General features: G+C 40.5%; 2 protein-coding genes across 7 annotated transcripts in view; both read left to right on the forward strand.

Annotated features, from left to right (window-relative positions):
• LOC123763617 (uncharacterized) overlaps window positions 1-11,653 on the forward strand; it is a 38,156-nt gene extending 26,503 nt beyond the window's left edge. For 2 of the 6 annotated variants that reach the window (XM_045750844.2, XM_045750842.2), the window contains exons 2-8: window positions 896-1,027; window positions 2,660-2,855; window positions 3,387-3,528; window positions 4,893-5,086; window positions 5,827-5,976; window positions 7,644-7,772; window positions 10,243-11,653. In XM_045750844.2, coding sequence (XP_045606800.2) covers window positions 2,670-2,855; window positions 3,387-3,528; window positions 4,893-5,086; window positions 5,827-5,976; window positions 7,644-7,772; window positions 10,243-10,284 — 843 coding nt within the window. In that variant the 5' untranslated portion in view covers window positions 896-1,027; window positions 2,660-2,669 and the 3' untranslated portion in view covers window positions 10,285-11,653. Of the gene's footprint in view, window positions 1-223; window positions 396-895; window positions 1,028-2,659; window positions 2,856-3,386; window positions 3,529-4,892; window positions 5,087-5,826; window positions 5,977-7,643; window positions 7,773-10,242 lie in introns of those variants that run through there. The other 4 variants (XM_045750843.2, XM_069304528.1, XM_045750845.2 and 1 more) reach the window with 4 other exon arrangements.
• Window positions 11,654-13,368: 1,715 nt separating this feature from the next.
• LOC123763616 (box C/D snoRNA protein 1) lies at window positions 13,369-23,057 on the forward strand. The gene is made up of 4 exons (XM_045750841.2): window positions 13,369-13,556; window positions 14,705-14,963; window positions 16,184-16,405; window positions 21,674-23,057. The coding sequence occupies exons 2-4, from the start codon at window positions 14,734-14,736 to the stop codon at window positions 22,122-22,124; spliced, it is 903 nt and encodes a 300-aa protein (XP_045606797.1). The 5' UTR covers window positions 13,369-13,556; window positions 14,705-14,733; the 3' UTR covers window positions 22,125-23,057.
• Window positions 23,058-23,528: the final 471 nt, after the last annotated feature.

A 23,528-nucleotide genomic window follows, 5' to 3' on the forward strand; every position in this document is an offset into this window, starting at 1 on the left:
GCATGGGAGGGAAGGGAGGAGATGGGAGAGAAGGAGAAGGAAGAGAAAGATGAGCATGTGAAGGAGATACAGAAGAGCGCATGGGATATCATGTAAGAATAGGATTTCAAATCAAATTTGACTTCTAGAATACAGCTTCAACAACATTATCCACATCAATAGCAAAATTCCAGCGGTGGATGGCAGGTCCAGCAGGCCGTGGGTGGGGTGGAGGTCTGGCTCCGGCCTGCCGCTTAGTGCCTGCCGGACTGGTATAGGGTGAGGAGGGCTGGCTCGCCGCCCTCACCTATCAACATGCCCCATCTTCTGGCAGACACTGTACGTGGTGACGGTAAACTGCGGTGTGCTACAGGGATGCGACTCTAAACACACAGCCAAGGTGTACAGTTTTATAGGTAAGATCTCGATAGATGTAATCAGTTAATGAGAAAATCAGTAGGAACTATGATTAGAATTCGAACCTATGTGCGGTGAATATCAAGCCTCATTAAAAAATCTAAAACGTATCATTTAGAGGAATTAGAGAACCCTTCATTTTTTTTCTTTTTCAAAAGGTGTATGGGTTAGAATGACCTATCTAAGTCGAACAGGGCGTTATGGCCTAATGACCTCCCATAGGTCGCTGCTTGTAAAGCACAAGGCGCGCGTATTAGAATATTAAGCTAAGATAAAACAGAACAATCTTGCAAGCAACTGACAAGGCCTTCCTCAGGCGCTGACTGAGGCAGTCAATCGGAACTATGTATCTCTGGAGAACTGGCACCAGACTATGTAAAGACTCTTACCTTGAAAAAAGAACTCTGTATGTTCTCTTAAGGGAACTATATTAAAGTGTCGGGTGAAGCTATGAAAGCCTACTACAGTTCAAAATACAGCAAGATGTTTTGTTTTACAGTTGCTGTCCAGCTCGCAGGCTTTGGCAAGGTCAGAAACTAAAGTCTTAATTGAAAATCAGCAGGATATCTCTTTCCTTGGAGGCCCCTCACACCTCGAAATTGTCTCTCCAGTCTTTTCTGGAGGTCCAAAGGTGAGTAAAGCTATCCAGTATGAACGTGGGTGTTATCTCCTCATCCAGTATGAACATGGGTGTTATCTCCTCATCCAGTATGAACATGGGTGTTATCTCCTCATCCAGTATGAACATGGGTGTTATCTCCTCATCCAGTATGAACATGGGTGTTATCTCCTCATCCAGTATGAACACTGGTACCATCTCCTCATCCAATATGAACACGAATGTCATCTTCTCGTTCAGAAGTGTTTTATCTATCTAGAGAAGCAGTTCGGCAAATACTGTAGCGGGTACTTTCCACTCGAGGTCAGTGTCTGGCTGTGTTGGCTGTCCTGTGTCTTTGTACGAGCTTGTGAAGCAGTTGACACGATGCTTGCTCTCCAGAGCCCCAGTGTCGTCTGGACCGTGTCTAGCAAACAGGTTCGTGTCCTGAGCCCACACGGAATCCTTCAGAGCCAGCTGGTTATCTGAAGGCATGCCACAGTGCTTCCCCGGACCATCTTTACAAATGACATCATTACTATCTGATTTGCATGCATGTTTACTTTCCGGCTGCATCGTGGAGATCTTCAAGGGCCTTCTTGAAGAATTGCTTGTTCTTCAAGAAGCCTTCTTCTTCTGCTTGTCTGTAGACGTAGAACAGTACTTCCTGGGCCATCTTCTAAGTGTCTGATGGGCTTGCAGGTGATTGGCTCGTCCCCATCTTGACTCTGACTGTCTGTCTTCAGTTACTATTTCTTTTGTTCTATTCAGCATTGTATTTGAGCCAATATATGTGGTGATACTGTCTAGTGTCAGCGCCCATAGGAGCCTCCAGTCTCTCTGACTCCAGTGTTCCGAGAAGTTGACCCAGCGTACTGGATTTTACCTGGCTTTCTGTCTGTGTATCCGCCTCTCTCACCAGTTCTTATGGACTGTTAAGGTTTATCCAGTACTCTGTTGCCTCGCTCACTTGACAGAGGATACACAGTGTCTAGTCTCAGTTGGATACATGTCGTTGTAATAGATTCAGCCACTCGGAACAAGTTCCAAGTAGCACGGGCTATGGTTAGCCTGTAGTGAACTTACCTGGCACAGGAGCGGTGCTGTGTAGAATTCCCAGTTGGATACATGGAGGCTGATGCCATAGGATTATCTTGAGTCAACTAGTTTGTAACTTTTACATTGTAGGTCTGGTGACCCCCCTGAAGGTACGAGATAATAAATATGTGTGAGAATACAAGTATGTCATCTTATTCATCTAGAGAAAATGTGAGTGCATCAGGGTTGAGGTACATGCATAAATTATGAAATGTAGTGGAAGCTATACAGGGTATAGGAGAAGATGACTTCTGACTCTTGACAGCAAGTTTAAAGCTTTCCCTTACCGCTGCTGGGTGTGTGTGTGTTTTTATCCACCAAACACCTCGTGTCCGCTTACGAGCACACGAGGTGTTTGGTGGATAAAATTTAGAACAACTCGTAAAATTCTCCTGATTTTCCCGCGCGACTGTATGACACTTCTTGTACATTTTCGGGTCAGTGAATCCCTGACTGCTGGAGTGTGAAAGTCATACACTGAATGGCCAAGAGATGTTTTCAACATTTTATTATTTAATATACATATATATATGATCTTATTTTGGGTATATTATTTACCTCTTTCAGGACATAAGCCATGTCAGGGCTGCGGCCGCCGCCACCGACGTATGAGGAGGCCATGTTGGGACGCCCTCAAACCTTCCAGGAGGGCATGTTGGGACGCCCTCAGACCTTCGAGGAGGCCATGATGGGACGCCCTCATTCCTACGCTCCCTTCATGTTCCACCCTCATCCCACCGCCTGCCTTCACTACTATGTCTTCGTCAGTAACTTTTACACAGTTTTGACAAACATTTTAATATTTAACCTTCAGGAACATCCTATAATTTGTCTCCTGATCATTTCTTGGTTTATCACCATTCTCTAAAGTAATAAATTGACGTTCGCCAGTCTTAAGTGTTTTAATTGAATTCTACAAAATGTACGAACATAAAATAGATGTTTTTGATAATTTAATATCAAGTTATGCAAGCGAAGTAGCTTATATTGGTGCTGAGGGACTTGCCATATATGACTCCAACTTGATTATTTCTATTATTTCAACATTCCATCCACTTGGACTGATCAGTTCAGCGACGGCCTCGCTTCTTGCAGCTCGGCGTTCGATTCCCAATGATCCAAGTGGTTTGGCATCGATCCTTCGCTCTATCCTGCCTATCCCAGCTCCTATCCTGTCCTCGTATCCCTTCCATGTGCTATATAGGAGACTGGCTTCGCGCCTGTTCTGGGGTATAACACAAATTCTGCTCGAGTGTCTAGTTAAGGGTATCGAACCCACCTGTTCCCTTGGCAGGAATCTACGGTGCCCTCAGCGCCACCACTCTCCTACCCGGGGTCACCATCCGTCGCCACCATACCCAACAACTATGTGGTCCAACGCTCCGGGCTTGACCTCATCGCTAGCTTACACCAAGTCTGTCTCAGTAGTCGACAAGGTCAGTGATTGACCCTTGGCCAGATTCACGAAAGCACTTACGCAAGCACTTACGAACCTGTACATCTTTTCTCAATCTTTTGCGGCTTTGTTTACAATTATTAAACAGGTAATGAGCTCCGAAGCACCAGGAGGCTGTTATAAACAGCCTCCTGGTGTATTAAGTTTTAGTCTTAGTGTTTTTCCTGCCCGAAACGCTTTGCGTAATAGTGGCTTTAGGCATTGTATGTACTAGCTCTATCTACAAATCCATCAACTTTTGTATCTTACCTTGTATGTATGTACCTTACCTGAATAAATATTTGTATTTGTTTTTGTATTTGTAACAATAACAACAGTTGAATGGGAAGTTTTCATGCTTGTAAACTGTTTAATAAATGTAACCAAAACCGTCAAAGATTGAGGAAAGATGTTCACGTTCGTAAGTGCTTGCGTAAGTGCTTTCGTGAATCTGGCCCAAGGTCAGTGGTGCTCGGTAAGGTTATAAAGCTCGGTAAGATTTGCGGCTCTGACAGCTGGAATCAATAGCCCAGTCGACCTTATCTTCAGGTGAGGTTAGCTACCAGATTATTAGTTATCTAGTCATTTCTAGTGACTTGTGGTCGTTACCTCCTGAACCTCGTTACTGACTGCTGAAGGATCCTCCTTGTCAATCTTTGCTGACGATGTAAATATGACGAGACAAAATCACAACTGAAGAGATTTGTAGAATGTTTCAGGTAAAGCTGAACAGCCAAAAAGAGCTGGTTTGAAAAATGGCTTCTCGAAATTAATCTAACCAAATGCAAGGTGATGACAATTGGACCGGAGTTGAGGAGGAAACAGCAGGATTATAGAATAATGGGAAGGCAAATGCTTGTCATAGAAAGAAATATAATTTAAGAGTAAATATATGGCCATATCTACTCTCAAATATACTTGATTAGATATATAGGAGGTATAACTATACCTATAGGTATACCTATAGACCTTACTATGCTGGAGAACAGAAAGGAAAAAGGGAGACATGATTACGACATGTGAGATATTTAGAAGCATTGATAAGTGGATAAAAGGAGGCAGGACGAGTGGGCATGCAAGAGTAGACGAGCCTCAGTGCTAGAGTAGTGTGCAACCCGGTTATGTTACAAAGGAAGGTAGCACACACATGTTCGTTTGCTCAAAGAAAATGTTGTTTGTTGATGTGACTAGGTACTAGTCACACCAACAAACTAGTATCACAGGCTATGGCGAGCCCGTAGTGAACTTGGCACAGGAGCGGGGCAAGTATCACAGGGTATGGCAAGCCCGTAGTGGACTTATCTGACAGTCAGATGCTCCCTAATTCTTACATACTTACTAAGAGTGGCCTCGCTTCCCCCTCAGGGGACTCGTACGTGTTCACGGACATAACGAGGAGCCTCCTGTACACGGCGACCATCGCCACGGAGGTGCGGTGTTGGTGCTGCGCGGCGCCCACGGGGCCAGGCATCACCTTCAACCTCACCAGCAGGAACGGTCACCACGCCCTCGTCGTCCAGCGCCTCGCCAAGCACTCCTGCTGCTCCTCCACCGAAACGGTCAGTGCCTCTCCTACAATAAAACCACTTGGGCTGGATGGTAGAGCGACGGTCTTGCTTCATGCAGGTTGGCGTTCAATTCCCGACCGTCCAAGTGGTTGGGCACCATTCCTTTCCCCCCCCCCCCGTCCCATCCCAAATCCTTATCCTGAACCCTTTCCAGTGCTATATAGTCGTAATGACTTGGTACTTACTCCTGATAATTATTTATTTCTCCTATACTAATGTATTTTGTCGAGGGGGGACACGCAGCCTGTGTATATATAAGCTAGATTTATTTCAAGATCGCCTCAAGGTCGTACTCATTACCTTCAGCAGGATGCAACCCCACAACAGTTAATTAAAGTCTCCGTGGTGTAGTGGTAAGACACTCGCCTGGCGTTCCGCGAGCGCTATGTCATGGGTTCGTATCCTGGCCGGGGAGGATTTACTGGGCGCAATTCCTTAACTGTAGCCTCTGTTTAACGCAACAGTAAAATGTGTACTTGGATGAAAAAACGATTCTTCGCGGCAGGGGATCGTATTCCAGGGACCTGCCCGAAACGCTACGCGTACTAGTGGCTGTACAAGAATGTAACAACTCTTGTATATATCTCAAAAAAAAAAATTAACTCTAGATCCATTTTACGGCCAGATGAACAAAGGCAGCCATTTCTGTCCCGCCCGGGATTCGAACCCGGGCTTGTAATAACCCATCTTACTTGCGTAGTAATAATCTCCCTTGGGAATGTTCCCTACAGAACGTGACTGTGTGCATCCCGCCAGACGTGACCCTGGGCACCGTGGACGGCATGGAGCTACACTGTGTCATCTGTAACTCTTCCGGCGACGTGTTGTGTGACGTGGAGCAGGAGGAGGTGTGCTGCTCCTGTGCCGCGCTCCCCTACCAGGTCCGTCCCCCCCCCCCTCCCCTGCACTCTCTTACCAGGTCCGATATATATATATATACGATACCAGGTCCGATATATATATATATATATATATATATATATATATATATATATATATATATATAAATATATATATATATATATATATATATATATATATATATATATATACGGCTTATTACTTTAGCCGCATATAGCTAATTACTATAAGCCTGTAATTAGCTTATAGTATTAGAACTGCCCAAACGTCTAGTGCATTGTATCTACTCACAAGTTTGTGTGATCACACTATTAATTGGGAAGGAATGAAAAGCATTACCAAGTGTAGCGGTTTCGTGCAACGGAATTTGATTGAGTCTGCCCTAATCAGTGTCCAAATGTTCTCGGTGTTAGTACTGGAATGTACAAACTTGATCCATTTTTAAGTTACAATATTGCACAACAGTTTAAGAAAAACCTCTGATAAGGGGAGTTATAATGTCTCATTACAATAGTATAATCATATATTATGTGTTTGTTCGGTGAGGCTTTTGGTTTAATCTTACTTATTCTCTGATCGCTTAATCCTCCTGACTATTCTAAGCTAATCTATACCTATTTCTGGGTAAATCTTTCCCTGGGGATGGGTGGTCAGGTCCCAGTTGTTGGCCTCCACTCTCCCTCTGTTTCTCCTTGAAATTGAAAATGAAATTGAAATAAGTTTATTGAGGCAAAATACACACAAAGGGATGAGGTAGCTGAAGCTATTCTCACCCCGTTCAGTACATCGTGTTAATACATACATAGACACACATCACAAGCAATAAACATATTACCGAACATTCTGAGAGATAAATATATACATTTCCTCCTTTACACCTGTTGTTGACTAGTGTTGCCAGATTGGGCTATAAGTAGCGAATTGGGCTACTTTTGAAAGCCGCCGCGCTCCTAATTTGTTTATTTCGCTACTTGCGACATTTGGGCTAATTTAAAAGCACTTTGGGCTATTAATGTTAACAAAACTCAATGATGATTATTTATTCCTTTATAATGTAATGTGTACAAATTACAGCCACGTCCAACAGCCTGATTGACTAGACCACTTACCACATGAGGCTTGGTCAGAGATTATAATAATAATAATAATATAATATATGAATTATAATATATAATATTTATATATTTATTCAGTAGTGGATGAGGGTAAATACTCTCTACACTCTACCAGTCTCATTTTTTCAACCATTTACCCACTTTCTCATTTATTTTAAGTGCTTTAAAATTGTTCCAACTATCTACTTTAAGGTTGTACATTTCTTCAAATATCTACTCCATTCGTCGTACCTGGAACCATATGGCTGTCATATAATGTTATACAAAACCATTGCTAACATTGACTATTCTCAGGAGCTTCACATATTTATCACTGCCAGAAACTCTACACGTGCTTTACAAGAATGTAAACTCCGGGGGCTTTACAAGAATGTAAACAAGAATTCTAATGAATTGTAACGTGATTATTAAGTGAATGTATTAATCCATCGACTTGAGAGTGGTCCAGGACGGACCGAAACGTCGTCGTCGTTCCTTCACCTTCTAGTGTGTGTGGTCTGGTCAACATACTTTAGCCACGTTATTGTGACTCCTCGCCTGCATATTAATAAGTTAAATTAATGTGGTTGCAGGTGACGCCTAATGGCTACCCTCACGACAAGGGTAGCATAGCCCACTCCAGGGACGGTCTCCTTATCACCTTCCCGGCTGTCTTCGACCTGCCCACCCGCACCTTGCTGCTCTGCTGTGCTCTCAACCTGGTGGGTGCTCTCACCTGTGTGTGTGTGTGTGTGTGTGTGTGTGTGTGTGTGTGTGTGTGTGTGTGTGTGTGTGTGTGTGTGTGTGTGTGTGTGTAATTAGTAGTAGATAGATGATAAATAAGTCGGGAGTCGGTAAATTAGACAGGCGGGGTCCAAGAACTAACAGCTCGATCCTACAGGCACACATAGCAAATACACACACACACACACACACACACACACACACACACACACACACACACACACACTATATATATATATATATATATATATATATATATATATATATATATATATATATATATATACAACGGGATATACATATATATATACTGTATACCCGTTCTCCGGGGGCTAGAAGCCTGTGTATATATACACATTAGACTAATATCAAGGTCCCCCTCCCCCCCAAAGGTGAAACTATTGACCCTCCCCAGGATGCAACCCCCCATAACATTGGCCTAACTCTCCGGATACCTATTTAGTACTAGGTGAAGAGATGCATTAGGAAAAAGGAAACATGCCCAATCATTTCCGTATCGCCCAGTATCTCCGATTGCATGTGGTAAACGAAGCCAACTCTACTACAGAGCCAAGCATATATGTAAATTTCTAAATATCTTCATCTTGGCACAACAGTGCTAAAGGGGGGGGGGGAGGGTACCAAAACAGGTGCCATCATGCAGATGATGAGTCACAATAACGGGGCTGAAGTATGTTGACCAGACCACACACTAGAAAGTGAAGGGACGGCGACGTTTCGGTCCGTCCTGGACCATTCTCAAGTCGATTCTCAAGACAATCGATTTGAGAATGGTCCAGGACGGACCTAAACGTCGTCGTCTCCTTCATTTTCCACTGTGTGGATTGGTCAACAGGTGTCGTCATGAGACATACCACAGTAACCTCGAATTGTCACGCAAAATATTACGGACATTAACGGAGTGTGCTTTAGCAACGGGTTGCCAACCAATACACAGTTGCCACAACGGTTCAGACAACGTGCGAGGGAATGGTTGTCCTCACACTGAGGTTAAGTAATAATTGAAATTACGAAGCAATAAGATGTTTATCTTAACATACTAAGAAGGTTAGGTAAGGACGGTGTTTTCTATGAAGCTTTTCAAGGTAAACTAGTATGTTTAGTATGTCACATATGCACGTATTTAATAAGTCAATATTGACAGTAAGAAAGTGCGAGAACGGGTTGCACACAAGCCTGGGCTACCTCGTCCCTTTGTGTGTGTTTATACCTCAATAAACTGGGTCCGTCTAATTACCACAAGCTACCACAAGCTTCAGAAAGCTTCCTGGCAATACGTTAGTAATGAATAAATATGATATGTTAGGTTAGGCTGACCTGACCTAACCTAACCTAACTTAACTTAACTTAACTTAACTTAACTTAACTTAACCGAAGCTTGGATCGTCGACTTGATTTGGCGTCACCAGCTTTTTAGTTTCGTCTAATTTCTTTATAAAAAGATACTTTTTCAGATTAAAATTATGTTTTTTCGTGTTGTACATTCAGCACCAACATTATAATGAGTAAATATATCATATATATTTTATATTTTTTTATTTCAATTTCAATGACACAATAGGTTATTCATTATAGGTCACCAGAAGATAACTGTACTGAAAAAATGTGCAGTAATTATAATAATAATGTTTCTATTAATAAACATTATGTACAGTAAATTTATTTCGAACTGAAGTTCATATGTTAAATGTTTAACTTTGTTCTCCCTTTATTATTATAATAAAAGTACTGTTAATCTATAAGTGTTGATGAAAAGCTTTTTTTCGTTTTTAAAGGAGCGTGTCAAGGGTCAAGGGTCAAGGGTCAAGGGTCAAAGGGTTTAAAGTCAGCGTGTGCTCCTACCTTGTTATATGTAACTCACCTAGTTGGCTTGCAGCGGGTTGAGCTCTGGCTCTTTGGTCCCGCCTCTCAACTGTCAATCAACTGCCCGCCAAACACACACCGAAACTACGACGTTGGTACAACGTTCGAACAAGTTTTAACACCTAACCAGTTATAACAACCAATATATCTAGTTGTCACAACGTTCTAATACGTCATAGACACGTTAAGCCAAGATGTAACAACTTTATTACAAGTTGTAACAAGCGGAAAATAGAGGCAGTTACGGTTTGTGTTTCCAGGGTGGTGTAAAATATATGTGATATATATTATTTACTATAGCTTAAGTGCGAGCTATAATTTACCTGAACTTACCTGATAGTCATTATATATATCTCCCCTAGTGGCCTTGTCGGGGACAGCTAGGACCCGGCGGCTTGTCAGAGCTCCCCTCTTCCCATCAATCCCCTCCTCTCTCTCTCCGTTGTTTCTGGGGATTTTTTTTCTCTCTGGATTTTAAACTGAAGTAACGTCTTGGAATTTATAACGTGGGGGAATGGGGCTCACCATCTTCAAGCTCTGACTATATACATGTTTCTTTTCCAGCAATACGGTAAGGAACTACAGAGGCGGGAAGGCGCAGGGTAAGACGTCCCTCAAATATTGAACATTTGGCATATACAAATTACAACATTTAAGGAAAAATAAGATTGAACTAGAGGAACAAAATAATTGGTGAAGTGTATCTTTATGTTCTTATGTAATGTCTACCAAGCCTGAATATTATATCTACCACACCACAGTATGGTTGAACTGACTCGAGGATTTGATTCCACTGGTTGAAACACGATCTGTACAACAATTAAGCATCATTTTAGGCACGTAGAGTCGGGGCATGTCATATGGTGTTTCTCCGGAACATTACAGCTCTTGTATCCTTAGTCTTCATGGAAATTCGTAAATAGTGTTCAAAAAATAATTCCCCCAGAAGATTATAGGCCTCCAGAATAGTGAATTCACCTGAGAGCCACCATCTCTAGTGGCCTTGACGGGGACAGGAAGCCTTGAGGGCCACCATCTTGACTAACACTGACTTGACCGGGACAAGAAGGCCGAGGCTTGCCAAAGGTTCCCCCATAATTCCTGTCCAACACGGGAGACATCTCCCGTCACGCAGGGTGCAGTCGCACCTCCACAGATCTCCAGTATCATCTCTTGATACTGGTAATGGCTCAAAAGGGCCACCACTTACGGGCAATTCATGCCCGTGCCACCTTTTGGGTGGCTTAATCTTCATCAATCAATCAATCCTGTCCAATATTGTGTCTTGTTTAGTCTGAAACGGCTGTCTCTTGTGTGAGTTACATTGGACCTTTTAAAGAAGTGAATTACTATCTTCAGAACACTTAAGTTCTCCACAATATACTGACCTCTTCGCCCGGCCATCATCTGGGACGCGACCCGTATTGGAACTGCATTATGATCTCTCTCCAGTTACAATTTGTCACGGTTTAAATATTTACGAAATCACAACTTCATTACACACAGAGATCACACTTACGTGATGCATCAAATGAACAAATCCACAAGGGCCGTGACGAGGATTCGAACCTGCGTCCGGGAGCATCCCAGACACTGCCTTAATCTTGTGGATTTGTTCACAACTTCAACATTTAACACATTTTAAAAAGGTGTGGTTTCTTCTAAGAATTGTTTATGCAACATTTTACATTCTTTAAAGATTTTGTTAATACAAATAATTAAATATTCGTCTTGATATGTTGTAAATATTGTCCACACCTACATTACAATTTCATAGTTGTGTAATAAATGAACTGCATATTTATTAATTCTAAACATTTTGTAATGCAATGAAAGACACTTCTATATTTTATTCACAACTTTGTATAAATTTTAAGTATTGTAGTTAGATTACAAATGAAATCACAAAATATTTTGTATCTCTTAAATAAATCCAGAAATTGCAGGGAAATATGCAAATAAACTTAAACCATTATCTTGTGTATCAGTTGGTCATGTCCCACACTTGTACAACGTAGTAAAATAAAAGCGTAAATACGCACGAATTTCACTATTCAATTTTCTCTCTCTCTCTCTCTCTCTCTCTCTCTCTCTCTCTCTCTCTCTCTCTCTCTCTCTCTCTCTCTCTCTCTCTCTCTCTCTCTCTCTCTCTCTCTCTCTCTCTCTCTCTCTCTCTCTCTCTCTCTCTCTCTCTCTCTCTCTCTCTCTGACTTCATCAAAATCTCAAAGGAAAGAGGGTCACTGATGGAGCCGAAATTTCTTTAAGATAGGCACTGTGGCCGACCTCAACCAGCCTATGACAGTCATATACCAGCCATGCGTCATCTTAAAGAGTTGGGTGCCGCTATCTCCGAGTGCCTCACCTCCATTCTTAAAGATACAGATGTACAATCTCATCATTACTTAACAATGAACCAGAATTCCTTCGATTTAATACAATTTATGGACAATAATATTAATAGAAGTTAACAAATAAAACTGACATTTCGGGCCATACTCCTCAATGTCTCTCAAGAGAGAATCTGAGCAGTTTTATATTTTCGGGCCCCGTGGCGCGGTTGTAAAACATTCGACTCGCGCTAAGCGGAACTGGTTGGCCTGGGTTCGTATCCTGGCCGGGGAGGATTGACTAGGCACCAGTTCTTAACTGAACGCCTCTGTTCACCCAGCAGTGAATGAGTACCTGGTTGTTAAACGATTTGGCGGGTCGTATTCCGGGGAAAATTAAGATTAAGGACTTGCCCGAAACGCTATGCCTGCTAGTGGCTTTACAAGAATGTATATACATAAGAACTTTTCTACATATAGACAAAAAAAAGTGTCTTTATTAACACATTTAGATACACTTGCATTTATGTAGCTACCTTAGACTACATGAAGGGTTACACAGTGTGTCAAGAACTATAGCCAGGTAATGCTAAAGGTCCCCATCACACAGGACAGTTAGTCATAGAGGACCATGTGATCAGTAGTCAACACTGACAATCTCTGGGGGCATTATAAGGATATCCTGCAAGGACATGAGAGTGGATGGAGGTGGCAGTGATACAGAAATATCCCCATGTGCCAATGGCGTGAAAACTTGCCAGCGATATACATGAAAAAAAGGAAATATGGTTCTTGTAATTATCGGCTAATCAGCTTAACATTAGTATGCCAGTTATATTTAAATACCTTTCAACAATTCATTCATCCATGGTCTTCACGATGGTTCAATTGGCGACTGAATACCGTTCCTTCACTCCATTTTCATATAATAATAATAATAATAAAACAATTTTATTTCAGAAATATGAAGAATAAGCTGAAACAGCTAATGCATATAAATTTCTTTTTACATAAATATACATATTTACTAAACCCAACTCCTTGTACTTCTATCCCTTCCAAATGACAACACAAATCTTTTAATATCTCTTAATATCTTTAAATCCAAGACCTACTGAAACGTATTAATCTACTCTCGCCAATGACGCAATCTTGCCCGAAACGCTATGCGTATTAGTGGCTTTAGGTATTGTATGTACGAACTCTATCTATAAATCCAACATTATGTTTGTAAATCAACTATGTATGTACTTTTCCTGAATAAAAAATTAATTTAATTTAAATTTAATTTAACCTAAATTAAATTATATTTCAGTTACCCAAGCAGCCAGCACCAAAGAAAATGAAAGTGGTGCCCGCAGGAGAAGCGAGCACCAGCCGCAGCCATAACAACAACAACTCGTGCTCACTAAGGCTCAGGAGGCTGCAAGGAGTGGCCAGAGGAGGCGTGAGAAGTGACACTCGAGTCTAACCAACCCGGCGGGAGTGGCGCCACGCAGGGTAACTCCTACAGGTGCCGGCAGGGAGTAACCCTCGTATAAACTTCACAGGTATGGTTAAGTTTAACGCAGGAGTCGACGGAGCTCATTTTCTGTTTGTTGGTGTCGTATTGTTAGGATGGATTACCTTAGGCTGGGCTGTGTTAGATTCGGATTTCCGTATGGCGGAGAAAAGCTCTAAAGCCCAAAGGCTATTGTATTGCTTAGAGGTAAGTCAGCTTAGAGGATAAAATTAGAGGGTCCTGGTAGTACAGTCGTGTTCGTTCTCGACCGACAATCAAGAATTCTGGGTTCGAATCCCATGCAAGACAGAAATAGCTGGACGTATTTCCTATCACCTAATGGCCCTGTTCATCTAGCAGAAAGTAGGTATTCAGGAGTTAAGTCAGCTTGTTGTGGGGTTGCATCCTGGGCGGGGTCGGTAATTTTACCTTGAGGGGAATTACGACATGAGCCTAATGTGTATAAACACACTCCGCTGCGTGTCCCTCTACACAATGAATTATCATCATTTTAAAATTCCCGATTGGTGGAAATTTTTTGCGCCTTAAGGCGGATAAATGCACTATAAGGCAGATTTTTGGTCACACCCTGGTGTTTCCAGGGAATGGGTGTGCTAGACCCATGCCCTGCACAGAACCCCCTGGAAGACTTTCAACATCCTGTGACCCTAAATGATAATGCATTAGGCATCTTGAGAACTCTGGGTAGCCAGACAAAGTCAAAGCAAAGTAGCAAAATCATGAAGCCCGTCTAATACTGTAAACCCAATCAGGCAAAATTCAGCAATGTCTTTCAGTGATCTCCAGCAGAGTAGGCATCAGACGTCCACCACACCCCATGAGTACACTAGGAGTCCACCAAAGTTTTTTTTTTTTTTTTTAGGTTAGGTAAGTTTTAAAATTCTTGGGTGAACCATCTTGTGTACGATGTAACATATCTAAATCTTATACAGAGGCTTCGGCAATGCTCGTTTTCTGATTGTCAAACCATATAGTAGAAGAGTAGGAGTTCTGGGGAGTAGAAGAACTCCCAGAACCCCATCAACCAGGTATCAACCAGGTATCATATATATTATTAGCTTAAGTTAGGATTAGTTGGATAAGGTTAGGTAGGTTTTAAAATCCATTGGCAAACTTTATGTACAATGTCACTTTTATTCAAACTGCACATATTTTAAGGAATGTTTATTTTTTCAGGCTTTAATTTAATAGCTACTACTGGGAAGATGGAGGTGATCAAAAGAAGAGAAGACGAGACAAGATCTAGGCTTGGTATGTGCAGTGTGTGCCGTGTGAACAAGGCCAAGTACACCTGTCCAGCATGTAGCATAAAGTCATGCTCCCTCTCGTGTGTCAAGGCCCACAAGCAGTGTGAGGGATGTAGTGGGGTCCGCAACAGGGCTGCTCTTGTCCTCAAAGATGATATGGATAATCTCACACTTTTGAGTGACTATAGGTACAGTATTGTTAAAATGTTATTGGACCCAAGTTCAATTCCCAGGCAGGGGATGAGTCATTTTACCAAGTTTTCTTGCCCCAAAGACTATGGGGAACTGTTCCATTTAATTTCTTAAATCTATACTGATGCTACTCATTGCACTTTCTCATATTTATATAAATATATAAAATGCAAGTGATTCCTCAGTTCACTTAACATTAAATAGATATCTGGGAGTTAGACAATTGGTGTGGGTTGCATCCTAGGGAACGTCAATCTGTTCCCTAGGGTGACCTCTGTAACCCTAGTGGGCTTCCTGTCCTCCAACAGGTAGAAACCAGTAGTGTAAAGAGTATCCTCTTGTGGCAATTGAAGTGGTTAAACAACTTACCTTGCACAGATCATGTTGGTTTCAGGTCACTTTGTACTCACCTACTCACCTAATTGTGCTTGCGGGGGTTGAGCTTTGGCTCTTTGGTCCTTCCTCTGCGGGACAAAAGTGCATAAGGTGATTTCCCAGCATATATTTAAATCTACCTTTTGCTGTAATCAATCCTAACATAAATGAGAGGGATTACAGATGGGCCCTGACTTTCCATAAAATGCTGTTTCATTACATTCAATGATTGATCTTTGACAAGCAGGCAGAATTAGGTTAGTGATTGCATAGCACTATTCCCTAGGCACCATCCTTCATTCTTGTATTGTATTTTGTCCAGGGGCAAATGGCCTGGTGACACGTCTCTGCAGTCTAATTACTGGACATGGTTTCGTACAATTGTTTTCCTCTGTACATTCCTGTCCAACAGCTTAGGTTAACTCTTTGCTTTTGCCACAGTGTCATTCTCAAACTGCAGCTCTGTAGCCCTTGTGTAGCCTTTCTCTTTTTCACACTCCTCCTGAGGGGTATGAACTGTTCTGTTACTTCTTTGCATTTGTGTTGTGAGTATGGGCATTAATGATCTCATTTCCCAATTTTGCAGATTTCTGATAAGATCACCCTTTAGGCCTTGGGTTAATGTTATAGGTTATATATAATATTAACCTGAAGCTTCACATTTTTCAACCATTAATTGCAAGTATATGAAATATTATTTTCAGGTGTCAGGTATTCAATAGAAAATGTCTACAGGTATTCATAAAGTAATTTTATACAGTATAACTATGCATACGAAGTAATGGATTGAGATTTATTTTGGATATTCTTTTAACTTGAATATTTTTTTTAATTGTTTCAGACTTCTTGAAGAGATTGACCATAAGCTTGAGGATAATTTAAGGCATCCATTAAGGCGCCATGTAATGAGAAGTTTGAAAGATAAACCTTCCCTACCACATTTCCTCCATCGCTTGAGGAATGAAGCTTGGAACCGAGGTACAACATTAAAATTTATGCCCAGTCACTTTGCAAGTCGTCGGGAAAATACTTCTAGATTCAACTTCAAAGAAGGAATTATAAGGTTAGCAATGCAAAAATGTATTTTTGTATATCTTTAATCAAATGTTTCTTATACACAGGATAAAGTCACTGGTGTCTGGATATCGGTGTCTAATCTCATATGTAATACACACATACTTACAATACTTAGATTGTAACTACAAAAATGCCTAGAACTTATTCATCAAATATTGCCCACAAACATACTTTAACATAAAAAGAATCGTGTAAAAATTTGTTAAGAGTGTATACATATTATAACATTAAAGTTTCCATGATTCAGTACATGGTTCTTAAGATCTTTAAATTTAAGGTGGTTATACCTATTTGATTTAATTTGTTCTTTTTTGTATTTGGGCCTTTAAACTGCCACATGACACTGGGATAGACATCTTGAAAGGGGCATTATGGTGTAATAAAAGGTCTCTTGAGACGGGACTGAAGTCAGCCTTTGCTTCCAGTCTTAGGACATTAAAACCAAGTATGTCTAGATCAATCAATAATGCCACTGACACATGCCAAACACTCAACCCCTTACCTTGCATATTAATATCAGACCTTAACAGTCAGTGGTTTTTGAGAAACGAGTCCCTGAATGTACGGATGCACGGGGAAAATACACTTTTATTTTTCACCAACCAATTTGAAAACTGCATTAACCACTGCACTGTGCAGTGCACTTTAAGGCGCCCGATCGTGGGTGTGCAGAGCGCCATAGGGTGCTTTTAGGTATACAGAGTGATTCAAAACTCCCACTGGTACACGGGGCTCACATCGTGTGCTTCAGGACTACAGTAAACAGACGCCATCTTGAAAAAAAAATAGTCAGCATCCATGCTGGCTGTGAGAGCCTTAGTACTGAGAGAGCGACCAAGGCTGGCGTTTGCAGGAGCAGCTCGCAGCACCGCTGTGTAGTGAGGGGCCACAGCACCACTTAGTAATGGTGAATAAAATAGGCAATTGAAATTATTTTACATTGATAGTGTCATAGATGATCCTGACTGATAAAGACTATGTACAATGTTCAGATATCAGTGAATACAATGCTAGTTATGATATTCATAGCATGAGGTACAGACACAGCATGCAGCCATTGTATCCTGCATCTACACATCATGAAACGAGTTTAAGTTCCTTTACAATACAACCCTGTTGAAATGGATTCATATTTCTTATACTGTTCTTGCTAGGAGGATGTTGAACAACTGTAGATTTCAAATGTTCATAGTGTTCTCTGATTGTGCCTATGGCACCTCGACTGCTCACTGGCTCTATTCTGCATTTCCTTCTATATTGTTCTCTCCAGTAGTGTCTTTTTCAATTTATACCATAAAATTTGCAATAAACCCAAGACAAACTGTTTTTCAGTCCATGAACATCAATAAATTTTTCAAGTATCCAGAGACCTGCAACTTTACCCCTGCCTATGGCTAGCATGCAGGGCTCGGCTGCAAATGAGCAGAGCTTGGCATGAAAACCACACCAACATAGTCAAGTGATATCACTCCCCATCAATGGGCTTTGCTTCATAGAGCAAATCCACATATTACCCAGAAGCAAAATTACTCATGAGGAGTTAATCCTTAGTGGGGGTGAGGCCCTAACTCAGCAAGGAAGACATGTCAGATACCAGAACAGATAACCTTAAAACAGCCAGAGGAAAATGTAAATACAGAGGTATTTTACCTAACCATTTATAAAAACAACAAAAATATGTCCTTAACAATTGCACTATGAAGTTTTGCCAAAAACAGGTGTGCAGTGCAGGGATTAAAACAGAGGAAAATGTAAATACAGGGGTACATGCATGACAGGTACCAAAAAACACAAACGTGAAACCTGAAATGGAACAAAAACAAAGCAATGGCTCCAAAGGAAAGAAAGATTCCAAGGATGGCCAGGACCACTTATCTGAAAGCAAGAAACTGAATAAGGGCTCAGCATAGATGTGCAATCCAGGTAGCCCCCCAGGCAAGTGAATGAGGTGTTCAGCTAACTAATAAGACCTTGGTTGACCTGGGCTGCCTGCCATCTAGTGGTAGCTGTGAACATGCCTGGGGTATTTACCCTGTGACAATAATTATTTGTCTTCTTTTCTTTAGGGTTGTTAATTTCTTTCAAGCAATTGCTTGATTTGATGGTTGTTTTTTCTGTTGTGGATTGATTTTTTATCTCACCTCATCGGGAGATCCAAATTCTGTTCTGAGCTCGTGGTAGTCTTGAATCAGTCTCAGTGGTGCGATTTCTTAAGGCTTTGTAGGCCCAGTGCTGAGGCTACAAGGGCCCAATCTTAATTTCTTATGGCTGTGAACAATATCTTGTTTGCCGTTAGTAAATGTCTAACATGCTTTCCGAAATGGCCCATTGTCATGCTGACAGTCATTTGGACAATGTTCTGTCCACTTAGCTTTATCTTCGGTGCTGGGGGTGACCTCAACACACATACAAAGGTCTTTTCTCTAGTTATTTCCAGCATGAGCTAATTCAGTATCTGACACAACCATGTATGTTTTACCCCCAGGAGTAGGATAATTATTTAGTTGGATAAATCAGCCTGTCCTGGAATGATATTTGTTTCCCTACAAAATAAGGATCTATCTTTAAAATACCTACTGGGTTTGGAATGATGTTTGTGCAACTAAGTGGATTTTCTTTGAGAAATGATTTCAGCATTGGAAGATTGTTATTTATTTCACTCGAGTTTACGTCTTCCACCAATTTATTTTTCTGTGGTATGCACAATTGAATATGTTTCATCCTGCCCCTTATTTTGGTTATCTGACATTTTTTTTACACAACATACTGGACACTGAGTAATACAAAAGAATTGATCAATAATTAGTTTTTATTGCAACATATAACATGGTTTGATTTCCTTGCATTATTTCAGTCTATGTTAGTAGCACACCTGCTTAGTGTCAGATGACCCCCAGTGCATTGTCAAGGGGTAAACTGCAAAAGGGCTGGTGAGAAGAACACCAAGCTGATGCACCCCTCCACAACAAGTGAGTGTTGGAGCTAAAGCAAAGCGAACTCAGAAATGTGACTCCTCCGGAAGCTTACCTCTGACCAACAATAAACAAGGACCTGCTGAGACTTGGGGGCAGAACCACACTGCAAAAACAGGCTACTAAGGGGCAGAAACGCTTCGGCCACAGGTGAAGGAACCAAAAACACAGCATCCTTAGGAAAAAAAATATGCAAATAGGGTGAGGAGGATAAAACGGGACAAGAAAGCTGAATTTAAGGCATGGGCCAGCACATAGACAAAATAGACGAGCAAAATAGAAGCCTGCCTTCACTTCCCAAAGGAGAGGAACAAGCAACTTTGGCTGTACCTCTTAAGCTCCAGCCGCAGGCAACAAAGGTGCAACCGCAGGCTTACAGAGTCCAAGGACTTTAAATTGCTTCCACACAAATGCCAGAAGCTTAGTAAATAAATTTGATGCATTGTGTGCATATGCTGAGGCTGAGAATCCCCACATTATTGGCATCAGTAAAACATTGGGATGAGATGACATTACTTGAGAGGCATCAATGACATAGATAAGAATATTACAAACCACATCATCAGATTTGCAGGTGACACTGACACTCAGAGAGAAGTGAAAAAGATGTTGAGGTCTTACAGAGAGAGAGATCTACATGAAGTCCACAAATAGTCAGAAGACTGGCAGAAGACTTTTTAATATAGAAAAATGCAAGACCTTTCCTGTAGTGCATTACAATCCATGTCAAAATTTCCAAATTAACAATGTTACCTGGCAGCAAAATGACGAAGAAAGGGACCTCAGAGTCAGAATCCATCATTCAGTGGAAGTTTCACAACAAGTGGGAGCGGCAGTAAGAAACTCTTACCAAACCCTAGGAATAATCAAACTAATTTATGATGTTAAGGAAAATAAGGAAGTTATTAAACTGTATAAATCTCTGGTGTGCCCCTACCTGGATTGCTTTATCCAAGCATGGAGACCTCATCTGAAGAAAGAGATGCGTAGCTGCTTTGGAGAAAGTTCAACACCAGGCAACAAAAATCATACCAGAACCAAGTTGACTCATACCAGGAATGAATGGTTGAGGGCCTTAGTGCTAACAACACTGCAAACCAGACATAATAGGGCAGATCTCATTGATACTTTTAAAATACTGAACAATTTGAAGGATATGGATTAAGACAACTTTTTCAAAAGGTCAGATGTAACACAAACAAGGAGCAATGGTTTCAAGCTTAACAAGTTACCCATGGAACTGCCTACCCACTGAAGCCACAAATGTCAAAATACTGCTTAATTTTAAAATCCAGCTTGAAAAAATCAGGACAAAGGGGGGGGGCCTTTGACAAGCGCCAGCTTCCTGTCCTTGTTGAGGCCACTAGAGTGTTAGTGGCCCTCCACTAAATTCAGGTATATATTCATGCAGCATGAAGCAAATATTAAAATAAAAAATAAATACATAAGCAAATGACTCTAGCAGGACAAAAATGCAGTCCAGGATGGCTAGCACTTGCCTGAAAATCAAGATCAGATGGACAGTAGGGGAAGAAGAGGAGCATAATAGCAAACATGTTTAATGAGCACATCAGGCAATATGACTGGGGGTTCAAGGTTGGTGGCTCAAGGAAAAAAAAAGGTTTGCAGCCCTCTGGTGGCATGCAGGTGTAACTAAAGTGAGAATTGATTCATCACCGAGTGGGCCATGAATTTTGTGGCTTTACTGCCCCATTTTCTATTGTTTATTTACCTTGCTGTAGTCCCCTTTGACTTTTCCCCCCCTTTCATGTAGCCTTCTCTTTGTTTGTGAGATTCACGATCCCCTGCAATTTGGTCCCCAGTAGGTTTCTATATGCAACTCACAAGGGCCTGGTGTGGATTGACATTGGCGGAAGCACCCAGGTGCCACCAGGTGCATCAAGGTGCCGCCAAGGACCCACTAGAAAGAGCAATTTCATTACCTTCAATGATGGTTTTGTTTTTCATAAACTTTGTATTTTCCCTTTATTCATTTGAAATGTCAAAAATGCATTTGCATAATGAGAGTTACAGATTGAGTGGATTTATTGGTATATAAAAGAACAGGGGTAATATTCACTAATCTGGAAATTACTTGATTTCATCTGTTTAGATTATGGACAAGTGACTTTTAATATTTTTAGTGTAGAAGATATTGCTGAATTTGGTGTTATGTTTCCATTATTATTATTATTATTATTATTAAATAATTAATTATTAAAAAAATCAGAATTTTGTTATAGAAGAGTACTGTGTGTATAATATTTGTAATCTCTCTGCAGGTGGCATATAAAATGGATATTTCACCAAGCAGACGTCACATTTACAGACACTAGTGTTGATGAAAATACTCCTATAATCAAACTACTTACCAAATACTTAGAACCCAACAATGACTTGAGTCAGGATGATAATGAGAAGCTTGCTTATTATCAGTCGGCATCATATGGTAAAGTTGCTGTCTTGATGAAGACAGATGTTCCTGGGTCTGGGACAACTTTCCAAGAGCTGTTTATGTCTAAGAGTATTCGTCTCAACTTGGCCAATAAGATGGTCATGGAATACCCAGTTTTGTATGTGGTTTTAAAACATCACATGGATGCCTATCTTGAGTACCAGCCCGAAGGACATGATGATCTCTTCAGTGATCCCGAAGTGAAAGAGGCAACCGAGATGCAGAAAGTCACTGGGCTGAGCTTCTTTGATGCCAGTAATGATATGGAAGATGGTTAGAATTTTGTCATAGGAACAGTAATAAATCTGGGGCCAGATTCACGAAAGCACTTATGAACCTGAACATCTTTTTTCAATCTGTGGCGGCTTTGTTTCCAATTATTAAACAGCTAATGAGCTCCGAAGCACCAGGAGGCTGTTTATAACAATAACAACAGTTGATTGGCAAGTTTTTATGCTTGTAAACTGTTTAATAAATGTAACCAAAGCTGTCAAAGATTGAGGAAAGATGTACACGTTCGTAAGTGCTTGCGTAAGTTCTTTCGTGAATCTGGCCCATGGCATTTATTATTGAAGGGTGTTGTATAATCTTCCATTTGTCTACCAGTTGTGCCTCAGTATTCTATAAAGTATATTATAATATAAATAAGGTATAGTATTGTCTTCTGATTGTGCAAGAGGAATTTATGATTGCCAAAACCCTGTGAAGGCTGAAGTAATATAATTTGTTTGTCATTTTTGGGGGCTTTTTTTCATGAAAATATGTCAGATACTGACAGTTCAGTGGTTGAGACCATCAGCTGCTAGGATTTTGGCATGTGATCACTTCTAAATTTCATCAATTAAGTGAATGTTTAACAGTATTGAAACAAATATTTTTATTTTATAATAATAATATCAAAATTAATAATAACAATTTCATTGTGTTGGAGGACAAAAAGCCAGGTTATACATATGGTACATGTTAGGAAAAGACAATACAGTACAAGTGTTTTGGCTTTCTTTCCGCACATTTGATGGTGCTACATAGCCTTCCCGGTTTGGTGCCTTTTTTTGATAATTAATTACTTTGGCTTTTTTTGTTAAAATCAATTTATTGGTAACCAAGTTCCCAGTATTGTTTTCAATGTTTATCTAACTTTTGTGTGATAACGGCAGATGTAAAAATTGATGAATTGTGTGTGTTTATGAAAATATAAAGTGCAATTTGAATTGTGTGTTATTGAAAATATATATAGTGCAGTTTAATAGTTGCTTAGATTACACACTAACAAAATGACTTGGAAGTTGTTCTTGGATCTGAAAATCTTGCTTAAATAATGTTACTAATACAGTACTGTATATATAGTACTGTATTTACTTTACACAAAGTACCTATTTTCTGTGACATAAGATGCAGGCAGGAAGTAGCCAAAGATCCCATCTTGCTTTATCTTGCTTGGGAGTGGTGACTTTTACAATTTTTTTGTGTTGTGTTTTTAATGACATATTTCTAGATTATATAATTTTAAAATAAATGCTTTGCAGTAGTGAATAGTATCTGGCAAGTCAGTTGTTAAATTTTAAACTGCATTTAAACTTTAAATTCTCGATAATAATGAAAGCAGTTTTGTCGAGAAATATTAATTAGAAATGAAAAACATTTAATATTGTCCTACGAAGTATAAAGTTTGCTTAGAAAAT

The sequence above is a fragment of the Procambarus clarkii genome, chromosome 52, assembly GCF_040958095.1.
Source record: "Procambarus clarkii isolate CNS0578487 chromosome 52, FALCON_Pclarkii_2.0, whole genome shotgun sequence".
NCBI lineage: Eukaryota > Metazoa > Arthropoda > Malacostraca > Decapoda > Cambaridae > Procambarus > Procambarus clarkii.